Here is a 15,438-nt window from a genome sequence, read left to right as displayed (position 1 = left end):
CCCAGCCCATTCTTGGTGATTTTAAGGGATCGTATTGTGAAAATTTGGTTTCCTTTCCTTGAATTTGAAAGAAACTTCAGCATTTGAGGATGTTTCTTTTGTTTCTCCTTCTACGTAGGTGATTTTTTTTTTCAACCGGGTGCTGGTTTATTTAATTTGAAGCTATTGATAAAATTATTTCAATTGCCCCCATGTGATTCTACCCTGGAATAACTTAAAAAATTATTTAAAATGTAATTAATACTAGAAAACAGAAAAGCTCACTTTTTATGGGAACTATCGTTTTTTCAAGATGACACTGTTTTGTAAATTATAGACTTCCAATAAAGTCTTTGTGCCTTACTCTTACCACTAAGCAAGCATAGATATTAATTCCTATTGAAAGGCGTATAAGGTCATCTTTTTTTCCAGAAATGGAAAATATTCCCATGAAGCAATATTTTGAGGGGACGATTTTGTTTTGCTCTTTTTGTTCCATTTCTTCCAAAAATGGAAGAGAAACAAACTATGAAGAAGGTCATTATTGGTCAGCTACCATTGTTAGATTGTTGAGGAAATGATGTTAAACACATTTTTTTATCAAATTGTCTTTAGGGCTTTTATATGTTTATTTTCTTACTATGTTGACTTAGGTGGCTATAAGAAGTTGTATCAAAGCAACTGATTCTGGAGAATTAAAGCAAATATTTCTAAGAACATAAGTGGCAAATTTCAGTCTGAAATCAATTTGGCCACCAATCAATTTTTAAGGGTACAAATAGGACGTAACAGGCTCAGATGGGACTTGGATAAAGAATATACAATTTTACATTGAAGAAATTGTGTCAATGTGTTACCCTCAATGCTAGAAATTCCCAAGTTGTGACAATAGTTCAGAGCCTTGTTAAAAGCCAGAGTGGAGGCATGCAGCTCCAGCTGGAAAGAGAGGCATTATGGTCTAACGTAGGACAAATGTTAAAGCCAGCGTTAAGTTCTGAGTCCAGCTTTGTAAACTTGAGTAAGATTTTTGATCTCTGGGGTTTCAGCCTTGACTTCAGAACAAAATTTCCACCAAGTGCTCTTTCACTGTGAGGCATAGCTATTAAAGAAGAAAGAAGCCTACCTATTTGCTAGAGCGTTCAAATTGTTTTGATAAAGCTCAAAAGTTACCTAAATGAGCTCTCTCTCCCTAAGCACGTTTTCATTTTTATAAAAAAGTTACCTATACTTTGCCTATAAATTTAAAATACTTTTCACTTTCTCTGACTTCATTTAAAATGAAAAGAACTAAAGCGCCAATTTTAAAAGATGTTAGCTTCCATGCTTGATTCTTTGCCATATTTTTTTTTAAACGTGCTACAATTTTCTGCCCCCTTTAAAGCCTCGGGCTATAGGTCTTCTCCACCAAAGGAATGTTAAGAAGTGATAAGGACATTCTGTGAGCAGGAGGGGCCAGTTTGCAAAGGAATTGCTTATCTTGGCCGCTCTTGAACACAAGCTGGGGCCCTCTACTACAAAGCTCTGGCATGTTTTTTTCCCCTAAGCTATCCTCCATACTACTGACAGTGATTTTCCCTAAATAAAAAACTGCTTCAAACCCCTCATTGTCTTTCCACTGCCTTAAAGATGAAGTCCAAATTCTAGAACATGGCCCACAACATTTGGTGCTTCGCCACCTCTTCAGCCTCTCATTTGCTGTTCACCCAGTTCTCTGTTCCTCTCCTTCTCACACCTTGTGCGGCAGCCACATAGATAACGTGCAGTTTTTCTAACTTGCAATGATGTCTCAAATTCCAAGGCATTTCTGGTACCACACAGCCTGCCTGGTAAAATCCTAGACTTCTTTCAAGATAAATTGAAAAAAACGCCTCGATGAGTTCTTTCTACCTCCTGCAAGTAGAATTGACCGCTGTCTCCTTTGTGCCCTCACTTTCAACACCATCCTGAAATACTTATTATACTTGGGTTAAATAATTGTCCTTCTTACTGAACTGAAATTTCTCTGAAGGGAAAGACCACGAATTATTATGAATTATTTATCATTGTATTCCTAGTACACAGCCCACAGCACACATCCAAAAAAAAAAAAAACTTTTGTAAATGATTGAACAAATTAATAAACACCCAAGGCCCCCAGTAAGCATCAAGGCCTAAGGAATGCATATCTGGATTTCTAAACAATCATAAGATTTTACAACACCATGTTAAACACCAGGGACATCAGAGAGCTTTTAGTCTAAATCTTGTTAGAGAGGCCAGCAAAGACCTCCTAAAGGAAGTGGCATTGAACTGAGACTTGAAAAGCCAGTAGTTAAGCAAAGATAGGGAAGCAAATATTTCAGATGAAGGGAGGAGCTGGCACAAAGTTTAGGACATGGAAAATGGAATGGTGCATTCACAGAGTGAAGAGATGTGCAGAATGGTTGGAGCCCCAAGAGGGAAGGGCAGAGTGACGCAATAAAGCTGGGAGGCAAACAGGACTGGACTACGCAGAGTCTTGCAGATGTTCACAAAGAAAAGTGCAGCGCCCTCCCATAGTCTGAACACACCTCCCCACCCGAACCCTTGGAATTCTGACTCCAGCAGTCCCTAACGTCCTTCTGAACAGTTAGGAAACTTGAAGGAATATGAGTATTTGTAGTCAAAACTACTGGAAGGCCTCAATTATATGCTTTGCCTTTAAATTGATAAATATTTACAGACTAAGTTTCATGTAATTTTTTTTTTTTTGGCTTTTTTCTTCTGTTAGTAAAAGTATGCTTGCTTTTGGAATGTTGAAAACATACTGTTGCTCTTCCAAGAATGCTCATTTTTCCAGATGCTTGCATTCATTCTGCATGTGCTATTTTGTCATTTAGCTTGCTTAATTTATCATGTTCACATTCAGATGCAATGTGAAAACCCATTGTGTTAGTTTGTTCTCACATTGCTATGAAGAAATAACTGATGGGATCTAATTAAACTTAAGAACTTCTGCACAGCAAAAGAAACTATCATTAGAGTGAACTGGCAACCAACAAAATGGGAAAAAATTTTTGCAATCTACCCATCTGACAAAGGGCTAGTATCCAGAATCTACAGAGAACTAAAACAAATTTACAAGAAAGAAACAAACAACCCATCAAAAAGTGGGCAAAGCAGATACTTTTCAAAAGACGATATTTGTGCAGCCAACAAACATATGAAAAAATGCTCATCATCACTGGTCATTAGAGAAATGCAAATTGAAACCACATTGAGATACCATCTCATCCCAGTTAGAATGGCAATCATTAAAAAATCTGGAGACAACAAATGCTGGAGAGGATGTGGAGAAATAGGAACACTTTTACACTGTTGGTGGGAGTGTATATTACTTGAACCATTGTGGAAGACAGTGTGGTAATTCCTCAAGGATCTAGAAATAGAAATACCATTTGACCCAGCAATCTCATCACTGAGTAAATACCCAAAGGATTATAAATTTTTCTATTATAAAGACACATGCACACATACGTTCATTGCAGCACTGTTTACAATAGCAAAGGCTTGGAACCATCCCAAATGCCCATCGATGATAGGCTGGACAGGGAAGATGTGGCACATATATGCCACGGAATACTATGCAGGCATGAAAAAGGATGAGTTCATATCCTTTGCAGGGACATGAATAAAGCTGGAAATCATCAATCTCAACAAATTGACACAAGAATAGAAAACCAAACACTGCATGTTCTCACTCATAAGTGGGTATTGAGCAATGAGAACACGTAGACACACAGAGGGGAACATCGCACACCAGGGCCTGTTGGGGCAAAGGAGAGCTAGGGGAGGAAGAGCAGGGAGTGGGGGGTTTGGGGAGGGATAACATTAGGAGAAATACCTAATGTAGATGATGGGTAGATGGAAGCAGCAAACCACCATAGCATGTGTATACCTATGTAACAATCCTGCATGATCTGCACATATACCCCAGAACTTAAAGTATAAAGAAAAAGAAGAAAGAAGTGAGACTGGGTAATTTGTAAAGAAAAGAAGTTTAATTGGCTCATGGTTCTGCAGGCTATACAAGAAGCATAGCACTTCTGCTTCTGGGGAGGCCTCAGGAAACAGTCATGGCAAAGACAAAGGGAAAGTGCGCATGTCTTACACGGTTGGAGCAAGAGAGGGTGTAGGGAGGTGTTCTTATGTCTCATGTTTGCATGCATGTGTTTATACTAGAGAGCAACGGTGACCTAGAATTCATTCCATTGCCTGGTTATCTGGCTCTTCAGTCAGTATCTCAGGTTGGAGCCAGCGTTGCCTATAATTCCATCACAACTCTGAGCATCTATTTTTGAAAGAAGAAAAAAAGCATGGGAGGGGAAACTTAGAATTGACTCAACCTCTATTGAACTATAAGAACATTAAATTTAATAGTGTTTTGTTTTTGTTTCAGTTTTTACTGAAGAAGTAAGATTGTCACTAGCAGATGAAGCCACAGGTATGGGAAATAACATTTGTTCCATATAATTATTATAAGCTTCCACCTTTCTTAGCATAGACAGTTTCCCAAATGCAGCTTCAAGTTACCCCTTTAGAAGCATGATAACAATAATAGCCAACATATATGTAATGCCCTATCTGTGCCAAGTACTACTAACACACACATACACATGCACATCACATGCACACACATACCACAGGCACACACATATTTAAACTAATTAAGTTCTCACAATGACATTTTGAGGCTGGTTTTATTATTGTACAGATGAGAAAACAAAGGTACACTTTCTCTATTTGTAAACCTCTGCTATGCAGAAATTCTGGAGGGGCTTCTGGCCCCTTAATTTTAAAATAAGGCCGAAAATACAATACTTACCACATAGCAATTCTCTAAAGATTAAATAAGATATATGTAAAGCACTTAGCTCAGGGCCTGGAGGGATGTGATGAAAGTTGTCTTTTGAGATGGTCCACTCAGTCACCTCATTCTTAATCACTTTCTCAACTGCTATTTTATACAGAATTTGTGAACATAGCAACATCAATTTCCCCTCATATGGAAAAGAAAATTCCAGGATTGCCCGCAGAGAATTACCTCCCATCAGTGATAATCAGTTTGTTTTTATTTTTAAATGATGGCTCTGAAATCATTGTTGTGATGCAACCCTACTTTAAGGGACCTGTCACGGCAGGGAAACTGACAAACACTGAGAAACATTAAAAAAGGGGAGCTGAGTAGACACAGCCTCTGCTATGGAGGAATCCTTGCCTCTGGAATATCTCACAGAAATAATACTGTGAGTTAAAGAAATTAAAACAATGTAGCAAAGCACAGAAATGATGTATGTGACCATGAAATAGTGGGCCAGATAAAGGGGATCTAATAGTGCAGTGGCACGGAGGCAAGCCAAGTTCAGCTCAGACCTGGGCTCAGCTCCATCCCAGCTGCTGACTCAGGGTGATTTCCGCTGCAAGGTTTCTATTCCCTTAATTTTAAAATGGGGACAATAACGCAGTGCTTATCTAACAGCGTTTCTCTAAAGGCTAAACAAGATGTGTTTAAAAGCGCTTAGCTCAGAGCCTCACACATTCTTGGTGACTGATAAATGAAAAGCAAAGCTGGGTGCAGAGAGAAGAGTAGCCAGGTGGCGGTCTCTCTTGTTATTTTTCAGGGCAGAAGAAGAAATTCTGGAGCTGCTGCAGGGAGGGATGTGGGAGCATTTGTGTTTCATGATACGTTTTATGTTCACTCGGTCACCTCATTCTTGATCCTTTTCTCGACTTCTCTTTTATGCAGTTGAGCAGATACTGACCACGAGCCCAGCCAATCCTGGTGCTGACGGAGTTTCAGAATCTTCTGGTAGAAACCATTTACGTCCAGACCAGAAAAACGGTATGTTCTTAGTTTTAAATAGTTACTCTGGAGTCACTTGTGGTTGAACTCTACGTGAGCTGTAACTCATGAAAGTTCTCAAACTTTCATGACTGAAAACCCATGTGTTTTACTTCAAAGCCCATCTACCAACCATAACTATCACCTTGACAAAGAAAGGGAAGGCAAGCCCCAATTAACCTTTATACATAAAGCCTAAAGACTGAAAAACTATACTTTAGTCCTCGGTTATGTGATACAACGTGGTATACTATGTAATCTGTAATAATTAAATTCCAGAAAATTGTGTGGTCTTGGTAGTAAGAGGGCTTCATGACATAAAATGTCAAGTGGAGACAGAGAAAAAAGGAAGATGTGGATTGACAGGGAAGGTTAGCACAGGTGGAGCAGTAAGGTAACCATACTATAAATTGCTACTGACATAGAATCCAGAGACTACTGGCAAAAGCTCAAATGAGACACAATAAGAGTTTAGATTCAGACAGTGACTATGGTATAAATTTGGAAAATTAGCCACATGAGCCCTCTTTGCATGAAACTGGCATCTATGTGGAGTGATGGCTCCCTATGCCTCCTTTCAACTCATAATTTTTACATTTTTAAAAATGCATTGCTTCTTGTGGAAGTCAAGAAGTGATTCTTCCAGTACTTTCTCATCCCTTTCCCCTCAGTTATGAGACAATTTGCTAATTTCTCATCCATGAATACTTGTTGGGTAGTTAAAAGTAGATAAATTTTACCAGCTAGATGTTGGTAAAAAAAAGCTGACCAATAACTCTCAAAATCTGATTAAGAAAAGGAAACCCACAAAACAGTTTAATTCCAAAATGATTTTTTTTGCACATGCCTTATTTATTTGAAATTTTGCTTTATAGGAGAAAGGCAGCAACTTATGCATGATTTCTCTGAACCAGGTATGTTAATATTTGGCAAAGAATAACAGTCATTCCGTTTAAAACTATGTATTGCTTGTTTCAAATACCTAAGAAAATATGTCAAGGTTAAATAGAAGAGCTGGTGCACGCCTGTAATCCCAGTACTTTGGGGGGCCGAGGTGGGAGGTTGCAGTGAGCTGAGATCGCGCCACTGCACTCCAGCCTGCTGATAGAGCGAGACTCCATCTCAAAACAAAAACAAAAACAAAACAAAAAAAGAGCATATGTTGTTAACTTTATTCACACAGAATTATAAAGGCAAATAAAATATTCTCTTTTTAAAATTAAAATAGGCATTTTTTATTTTTAAAAACATTATAGGGGCCAGGGGCAGCGGCTATTGTCCCAGAACTTTAGGAGACGAGCCTGGTTAATTGCTTGAACCCAGGAGTTTGAGAACAGCCTGGGCAATGTGGCAAAATCCATCTACCAAAAATACAAAAATTAGCTGGGATGAGGCATGCGCCTGTAGTCCCAGCTACTTGGGAGGCTGGCTGAGGTGCGGGGATCGATTGCCTGAGCCTGGGAGTTTGAGGCTGCAGTGAGCTATGATTGTGCCACCGTACTCTAGCCTTCGTGACCGAGTAAGACCTTGTCTTAAAAGCAAATAAATAAGTAAATAAAAATAAATAAAAACATTTTGGAAATAGCAATACATAATCTGATAGTAGTTTTCCTTGTAAGTTAGATGTTTTGCCTTTCTAACCAACCCTGAGTATTTGAGAAAGGCCTCATAAGAGCTTATGAAACAAATGAATTTCCCTCTTCCCTCCTGTAAAGAGTAAGGCATTTAAAATCATCTAATTAACTGGCACTGTATCTAAAGGGTAAATCTCAGCCTTGATTCATTTTTGGTCAATGCGACCACTTAGGGGCCATCTTGACCACCTCTGTTGAAGGGACATTTCCTCCCCCTCACTTGGTATCACTGTGTGTGCTCATTTGCTATTCAGCATTCTAACCCTCCCTTCACACTCAGCTGTGTCCATAGCTTACAGGATAAAAAGCACATCATAGAAATTCATCACTATCGCATGCATTTAAGCTAAGTGATCAAGAAGGCTGGGAAACACCAGCAAGAGGAAATGCTACTTTTACTTTTTATCAATAATGGGGCTTTTCAATATGAATTAGCCAAATAAATGAGCCATTTTACCTTTATGTCTAACCTTCCATTCTGTTTACTTCATCTGGAAGCAATACAAATATGGTATAAATATTTTTAGTGACTATATCAGAGACTATGCATAAGAATACTGTGGAAGTAATGCAAGCTTAAAATATAGATGACCTGCATTATAGTTATAATTCTACTTTTAACTGGTTGTCTGACCAAGGCTAAGTTAACCTTATTAGGCTGCTTTTCTTTATTTGTAAACTGTTCATACCAATTTGTTTCCAAAATTAGGATTCTATGATTTGTTCAATGCTCTTTTGTATGTTAAGACATATTTTCTTCATAACGTCCAAACTATGAAAGAATTTGTGAGCCGGGCACAGTGGCTCACACCTGTAATCCCAGCACTTTGGGAGGCTAAGGAGGGTGGATCACCTGAGGTCAGGAGTTCGAGTCCAGCTTGGCCAGCATAGTGAAATCTCATCTCCACTAAAAACACAAAAAATTAGCCGGGCATGGTAGCAGGTACCTGTAATCCCAGCTACTAGGGAGGCTGAGGCAGGAGACAGGAGGCAGAGGTTGCAGTGAGCCGAAATTGCTCATCACTCTTGTCCACTGCACTCCAGCCTGGGCAACAAGAGCAAAACTCCATCTCAAAAAAAAAAAAAAAAAAAAGAAAGAAAAGAAAAAAAGAATTTCTGGGTTTTTTTTCCCCTCGTACCTGAGTAAAATGTCCACTGAGTTCTAATCTACGATTACACCAGTGAAGAACACTGGGTCTGGAATCAGAACCCTTAGGTCTTAGTTCTGTCATCAGCTAGTTGTGCAACCTGGGACAAAAGATTTATCACTCACAGTCCCAGTTTCCCAGGTTACTGTAAAGCACACAATTTTTAAAAAGATAAAGTATACATAATAGTATATGAATGTACTCTCAATTAAAAGACAAAGTGATGTTACCCTGATTTTATCTGTCTTATTTTTTTTTATTGCTATGTGGTCATTTATTTCAGACTCTCATAATTTTGCTACTCTCTTTATCTCCTGTAGTGATAACACTCATTATTTTTGGGGTGATGGCTGCTGTCATTGGAAAGATCCTCTTTATTTCTTACTGTATTCGCCGGCTGAGAAAGGTGAGAATTCAGTTTTTAATTTTGCTCTGAGTACCAGTGTGACTAGCTCTAGCAGAGTTTATTCCTCTGAGTTCAATTAAACTAAAAAGAGAAACAGAACTGCATTAAGCTCCATCTTTTTCAACTGGACACAGAAGTCACTGTGTTACTCTAGCAGAATTTTGTCTTTTGCATTTGCCCAATTAAAAGGAACCTCTAAATATAGCTCTATCCCCCATTTTCCGAATGAAAGATCGCTCCCTAGTTTTTTGTCTAACTTGCTATTATATATTTTTATGGATATTGAGGAAATACTAAGATTCTACTTATAGTATTTACTCTATTTGTGTATTAATTATTTAAAAGAATATATTTACATATGTTTAAAACTTTGGGGGAGGCCAAGGTAAGAGGATTTCTTGAAGCCAGGAGTTTGAGACCAGCCTGGGAAACAAGGTGAAACCTAATCTATACCAAAAAAACAAAAATTAGAAGGGCGTGATGGTGCACATCTGTGGTATCAGCTACTCAGGAGGCTGAAATGGGAGGACCACTTGAGCCCGGGAAATCAAGGCTGCAGTGAGCTGTGATCATGCCACTGCACTCCAGCCTGGGCAACAGAATGAGACTCTGTCTCAATAAATACAAAAATAAATAAAAATAAATAAACAAAATAAAACTTTTGCTTTTTTTTTATTCTCACATATTCTGAAACAAATTTTTTAAATTTCCACCCATGAATTCTTAACACCAGTGATTTTTTTGAATCACTAGTGCTTTTAAAATATATGTGTGTGTGTATATATATATATATATATATTTTTTTTTTTTTTTTTTTGAGACAGAACTTTCCTCTGTCGCCCAGGCTCAAGTGGAATGGTGCAATCTCTGCTCACTACAGCCTCCACCTCCCAGGTTTAAATTATTCTCATGCTTCAGCCTCCATAGTAGCTGAGACTACAGGTGAGGCCACAATGTCTGGCTAATTTTTGTATTTTTTTAATAGCAGAGATGGGGTTTCACTGTGTTGATCAGGCTGATCTCGAACTCCTGGCCTCAGGTGATCTACCTGCCATGGCCTCCAAAGTGCTGGGATTACAGGCACGAGCCACCATGCCTAGCCCACTAATGCTACTTTTAAATCCATACAACACAGCTTATTGAAGTGTATAGCTTTTGCTATCCCTTTCTATTCATGACATTTAAGACACAATATGTGTGTGTGTGTGTGTGTGTGTGTGTGTGTGTGTGTTTATGATGCTGTCACTGCCTCTGTAATCCTAGATCAGAAGTACTGAGTCACAGGAGATTGATACAGTTATGTTTTTATTCATCCTCTATGATTAATCTCTCTGTGATTTTTGGGACCATAACCACTATATAATTCTTTTAAAAAGGCTAACTGAGAGGGGTAATAACACTGCAATTGTGAGACCATCAGAAGGAGAATGATAGTAAATCTATATAAAGTTCCTTTGCCTCTTTTCTTTTTTAACTGCTTCTAACAGTTAACTTCTACAACCATCCAATCCTATGATTGATTTTCATTATTCCATGTAAATATATCTTCCTTAAATAATACTTTTTGTTAATCAAAGAAAAGTATCTGAGAATGACTACTCTTGTATGAGAGATTTGGTAAGGACTTTAGTATAAGATAACTTCTCTCGCCTGGAGTTTAAAAGAGAAAAATCATCTTCTTACATGGGCCTCTATGGCAAAGTGGGTTGTTTTCTCTCTTGGTCAATGTTTTAAAACCCGAAAAAGTCAAGGAAATATTTAGTTGGCAAAGTTCGGATAATTTTCTAAATGTTTACGGATGACTTTGGTTCTGGTCAACAAGATTCAGAGATCACACAGTTTATTTTTATTTTCACTTTCACTGTTTATTACAGCAGGCAAATAGGTAAGTGCCAGGGTTTGGGGTAATGTTTTTCCTACTGAAATACCAAATACCGTAGAGGAACACAAATACAAGTTTAAATCAATGCTTATAAATATCCATCAAATAGCAACTAGTAACAACAACCACAAAATCTCTGCAAAGGGCATTTCAATCAAAAGAAAAAATTAGAAAAAAATATTTTTAAGCTGAGGCATTTTACTTTTTACTGACTTAGGGTTAGAAAATTGTGACATTAATATTTTTCTGATATTTCTTCATAGAAAAGCTCATTTGATGTACAACCTCACTCCTCACCTGACACAGATGTGCCTTTAAGTTCTGTTGAAATAGAAAATTCAGGTTGGTTTTAATGTTTGCAACTTTTGCCTTTTAGGAAAGAAAACTAACTAGAGAGTTACTTCTTTCTGATTTGAGGGAGGGGGAAACCAGCTATGATTCATTTCTATTCTATTTCATTAATTCTACCTCTTTGATGTTTTAGAAATGTAAGCGTTTGTCTGCAGCATAGTGAGATTCTCCTTTAGACACAAAGCGTTTTGTTTTGTTTGAAAAAAAGATACTAAATGAAATAGTATAAGTAAAAGAGAAAACCAAGTGTACTTCTTATGTCCAAAACTGCAAAGTTACGTGTATAGGAGACTCTATGGTCAGTATGTGTAATAGCCTCAGATCTAAAATCAGATTTGGATTTGAACCCATGCTCCAACACTTATTAACTGTGTAACCTTCAGCAATCTACTAACCTCACTTAATATAGAGACAGTGATAGTGTCAACCTCACAGAGTTTAATTTTAATGAGAATTAAATGAGCTACAACTGGTAAAGCATTTAAAACTGTTCTTGGTCATCCTAAGTCCTCACACCTGTTAGCTGTTATCAATATAGCAAGCCATCTAGCACATGCTTTCTCATCTCCACTCCCAGGTGCTAAGTAGGTGCAAAACATGTGAAAGGCCATGGATACATTGTGTTTATCCAGAACAGTATTACCGCATAGTGCTTTTTGAAAAGAACATTTATTGTCAACCTTTAAAAGTGGGAAGTTGTTACATTAAAAAAAAATCAGATGTTAGTATTCCTTTGGGGAAAAAACATAAACTCCCAAAATGCTGAGAGCCTTCATATCAGCATGAGACCAATTCCTAAGAGCTGAGTAGTGGCTGCTGCCTCTGCTGTTGGTCTAAATAACCAATTACGTTTGTTTTATTCACTATGGCCCCTGGTATGAACTAAGAAAGTATATCGTTCCTATTGAACTTTGTCTAAAGCACAAACCCAAAGGACATATATTTTGGGAGATAGCCACCAAGAACAAGTCTCTGGAATGAGCTTTATTCCTTAAGTAAAGGAATATTTTATTCTGCCTTCTACAAAATCAATTGATTTTTCTCCCATAATTTTCTGATAGATCAGAGGTCAGGTACATTTCTGGATTTTAATTTTTACCCTGGGCCAGTCTAGGTTTTCTAGACTTTGGAGTCATAGAACAGAGAGAGTTTTAAAGATCCATCACAGCTACACAGGTTATATGCAGGATTTGCCACATCACACTATCATGTGAATTCTTAAAGCTTGACAATGACTGTTACACAAGATTTTAATCCTAAGAAGTTCCTGCTGTGCGAAAATGAATGGCATAGACACGATTCACAGCTAAAAGGATTAATAAAATCCAATCCGCAGATACTTGAAACAACAAAAGTTCTGAGTCACTTACCAGATTCACTTCATTTACTAAGGTTATCTTGTTATTGGACTGGCAGCTGGAACAAGTATCTGCAAAACATTCATTTTATTTGCATTCTGCCTTGTTCCAAAAAAAAAAAAAGTCTTGATGCACTTTTTTAATAGAACAATTACAACCGAAAGTCTATTTTTTAAACTTAAATTTCTATACACTTTTAGCCACTTATTTATTCTAGTAACAAATTTAGTGTTTAGTGTTTCCCCTGCCATTTTTTTTTCATACAATCTTGGGCATCTCAAATCTTTGGGCCAATTTAATACACGACAGTGCATTAAGATGTCCTTGTAGTTTAATTCAGTTAAGTGCAACAAACATTTGCTAAATGCATACAGTGGGGTAGGCACCACACTCGCATTAGATATACCAATATGAATCTTCATCCTTGAGAAGCTGAGAGCCTAACAGAAAAAAACAGAAAGTCATTCCAGTGAACACATTCTACAGTAGTGGCAGCATTAGCTCCACTTGTCCCAGAAACTGGGACAGGTATCAAAGGCTTCTGGAGATGAAATCACCTGAGATTAGTCTTAAAATGCAGATGTGAAAGTACCCTTCTTTCACACCGCAGAATCAGAGAGGAACTTGGCCATAAGCTTTGTGCAGACTTCTTTGTGGGGGCGGGAAAGAAGTCATTCTTAAAAAACACGTGACAGACTCAGAAACATGCCTTAAATATTAACATGCGTATGTCAATTCAACTTATCATTTACTAGCTTCACATTATATTTTGCCTCTATACAAGCTTGGCTGTTAGTTTCTTATCTCTGTAGAAACTAGGAACAGAGCAACTATATTTATTCTTTACCTAAGGCTTTTAGAATAGATATAATAGATAGGCTAAGAAATTCTGTATTTTTTTAACACAAAACTTCAATAGAGCTAATCAGTAAGGAGATTCCTTTTGTTTCCTACTAATTATGTTCAAGGACAACTCTGTAAGAATGTAGAATTCTAAAATTTATGCTATGCATTAATTTCCTGTTGTGTTTAACAAAACTATGTCTCATATTTTGGTCTTGTTGTTTTTGTACTATAATCCTTCTAGAGAAAGTTGATTAATGAGAATCTGTTCACCAAACCAAATGTGGAAAGAACACAAAGAAGACATAAGACTTCAGTCAAGTGAAAAATTAACATGTGAATTGGACACTCCAATAAATTATATACCTAAATTGTACAATTTCAGAATGCAATTTTCATTATAATGAGTTCCAGTGACTCAATGATGGAAAAAAAAATACTCTACTCATTAATATTTCGTGATAAATAACAAATGTTTCCTTGCATCTTTGTTTTTGTATGTTAGCATAATTTTTAGAATTGATTGAGGATTCTGATCCAAAACTTTAGTTGAATTCATTTACATTTGTTTAATACTAACTTAATCTATTCTATTGTATTGTAATAATGGTGCTGTCAAATGAAAGGCTTGAAATACCTAGATGAAGTTTAGGTTTTCTTCCTATTGTAAACTTTTGAGTCTGGTTTCATTGTTTTAAATAAATTAAGGGGACACTAAAGTCCTATCATTTATTTCCTTCATTGCTGAACAGGCAAGATATAATAGTACATGAATGATGATGATGATATACTATTACATGAATGATGATGTTATTTTGTTCACACAAAGCTTGATAAAATTTAAAAGAAATTTCTAGATATAGAGACTAAGTTCCTGGCAACTGAAATTTATTTTTTAATAAATTAAAAAAATCAAATTTTAACCTATTTGCTTCTTCAGAGAGTGTGTTTGTACTAAATGACTACGTAAAATAAAAAATGAGACTAACAAGGGAACAATTCTTCATACGTGTTTTTTAAAAGTAATTTTAAGAGGATTATTAGGTTAATTTAATCCAATTAATGATCCAAATGCCAAGATAATTTTAAATTTACATTTTTAATAAAAACAACATGTTGAAACAAGAGAGCATGAGATTAACCTTTTCGCTAAAGTAATTTACAATTCAAAGACGAGAAGAGATCAGAGTGAATGTGCCATCTTAACCAGAGCTACAGAATTTAGTGAATAATTAAAGTACAAATTACTTTAACCTCCTTGAACTTTTCCAAGCAATTTCTCTGTACTTCTATATATGAATGTCTTAGCCCATTTTCTGCTACAATAACAGAATACTACAGACTGGGTAATTTATAAAGAAAAAAAAATATTTTCTTCCTAGTTTTGGAGGCTGAGAAGGCCAAGGGCATGGCACTGACATCTACCTTGTATCTGATAAGGACCTTCTTACTGCATGATAACAAAGAAGAAAGGCAAGCAAAAGTTTAAGATGAAGAGAGAGGAAATGAAGCCAAGCACATCCTTTTATCAGAAGCGCATTCCCTGTAGAAGGCATTAGTCCATTTATGAGAATGGAGCCCTCATGACCTAATCATGACTTTAAAGGCCCTTCCCAACACTGTTACAATGGCAATTAAATTTCAACAAAGTTTCCAGAGGTGACATGCAAATCATAGCAATGAACTTTTCATAGTTAAATTTGGTATTTGTCGGGGAAGAAATGATCATTTCCCTTCTATGAAATCTTTCCTGTGAAGATACCATGACTCCATGGATGGCTCATGTTGGATTTCTTGAAATTGGGGCTGAGATGGGAAGGTTTGGTGATTCTGATTACGGAATTTTACTCTTCAGCCCTGAGTGTTTGCTTGTGTAGTTGTGAGCAAAAGGTCTAAACGACAGAGAATATAAATGCAGAAAACTGAGAGACATGGTGAAGAAAGAATGACCCTTTTTTGCAACAAAAACTTAGCTCT

General features: G+C 36.9%; 1 protein-coding gene across 2 annotated transcripts in view; it reads left to right on the top strand.

The window, feature by feature from the left end:
* The window catches only part of GYPA (glycophorin A (MNS blood group)), a 31,624-nt gene extending 16,423 nt beyond the window's left edge, over positions 1-15,201 (top strand). The window contains exons 2-7 of one of the 2 annotated variants that reach the window (XM_017534544.2): positions 4,397-4,441; positions 5,744-5,839; positions 6,715-6,753; positions 8,942-9,027; positions 11,173-11,251; positions 13,706-15,201. In XM_017534544.2, the coding sequence (XP_017390033.1) occupies positions 4,397-4,441; positions 5,744-5,839; positions 6,715-6,753; positions 8,942-9,027; positions 11,173-11,251; positions 13,706-13,719 (359 nt within the window). In that variant the 3' untranslated portion in view covers positions 13,720-15,201. The remainder of the gene's footprint in view (positions 1-4,396; positions 4,442-5,743; positions 5,840-6,714; positions 6,754-8,941; positions 9,028-11,172; positions 11,252-13,705) is intronic. The other variant, XM_037740516.1, reaches the window with a different exon arrangement.
* Positions 15,202-15,438: the final 237 nt, after the last annotated feature.

Source organism: Cebus imitator, unplaced genomic scaffold, assembly GCF_001604975.1.
Source record: "Cebus imitator isolate Cc_AM_T3 unplaced genomic scaffold, Cebus_imitator-1.0 Scaffold4, whole genome shotgun sequence".
Lineage (NCBI taxonomy): Eukaryota > Metazoa > Chordata > Mammalia > Primates > Cebidae > Cebus > Cebus imitator.
This window is presented reverse-complemented; position numbering and strand designations above follow the sequence as displayed.